General features: G+C 21.7%; 1 protein-coding gene across 1 annotated transcript in view; it reads right to left on the reverse strand.

The window, feature by feature from the left end:
• Nucleotides 1-530: 530 nt before the first annotated feature.
• The window catches only part of PRSY57_0934000 (ring-exported protein 1), a gene marked incomplete at both ends in the record, with an annotated part of 1,966 nt that continues 1,413 nt past the window's right edge, over nucleotides 531-1,083 (reverse strand). Inside the window, one exon of the mRNA XM_020114834.1 lies at nucleotides 531-1,083. Within this exon, the coding sequence (XP_019970534.1) occupies nucleotides 531-1,083 (553 nt within the window).

Genomic DNA, 1,083 nt, shown 5'->3' on the forward strand with positions numbered 1-1,083 from the left:
TTTTCCTCTTTTTTTTTTTTTTTTTTTTTTTTTCTTTACATATTATTTATGTTTTAGTATTTGTGTTTTAGTATACATATATATATATATATATTTTTTTTTGATATTTTTAAATTTATGATACACCTTATTTACATGTGTAAATTTTGACGTATTATAATTGGATGTTCTTTGATATGATTCAAAGAATAAATAAAATATGTTTTAATAAAAATATAGGATTTATATGATAATTTAAAATCAATTTTAATAAGCGTTTCAAAATAATAAAAAAATAAAAAATGAAAAAAGAATATATAAATAAATATAAGGAAGATATCATATTTCTTATAATAATTTTAAGAACAAAAATAAAAAGAAGGAAAACAAAATATACAAAAAGTTACAAATGCAATAATAATAAAAAAAAAAAAAAAAAATGAAAAAGGAGAAAAGAGAAAAGAGAAAGGCATATACAATATATATATATATATATATATCTTTTTTTTTTCTTTTATATGGTAATGAAATATATAAATTTTTTCGTTCATTTAATTAAATACGGAACTTTCTAATAATGATTTTTCTGGTTCAGTATTTTCAGCTTTTACTTTTGGGTTGTATGTGTATTTTTCATTTTGTGGTTTTATTTCTTTGTTGAATGTGTATTTATCATTTTGTGGTTTAGTTTCTTTAATATATGAATATTTTTCATATGGGGATTTTACTTCTTGTTGAGTTTCTGTATTTTGTGGTTCTTCTGTTTTTTTTTTCCAAGAATCTTTTTGCCATGTATTATTTGTTTCTGTTTGTGATTCATTTTTTGATTTCCAATAGTCTTTTTGCCATTGTGGTTTTACTTCTGATTGTGCTTCTCCATTTAGTTGGTTTTCCGTTGTGTTTTTATCTGATGTTGATAAACCTTTTGGAGTTTCAGATTCTTTTTTTGATAATGCATCTTTTTCAGCTTGAGTAAGTAATTCAACATTTTGATTTTCTGTTTTTGCTAATGCGTCTTTTTCAGCTTGTGTTTTTACTTCTTGTGTGTGTTCATTTGTAGTGGTTGATTTTAATGCGTCTTTTTCAGCTTGTGTTTTTACTTCT

The sequence above is a fragment of the Plasmodium reichenowi genome, chromosome 9 (assembly GCF_001601855.1).
Source record: "Plasmodium reichenowi strain SY57 chromosome 9, whole genome shotgun sequence".
In the NCBI taxonomy this organism is placed as follows: domain Eukaryota; phylum Apicomplexa; class Aconoidasida; order Haemosporida; family Plasmodiidae; genus Plasmodium; species Plasmodium reichenowi.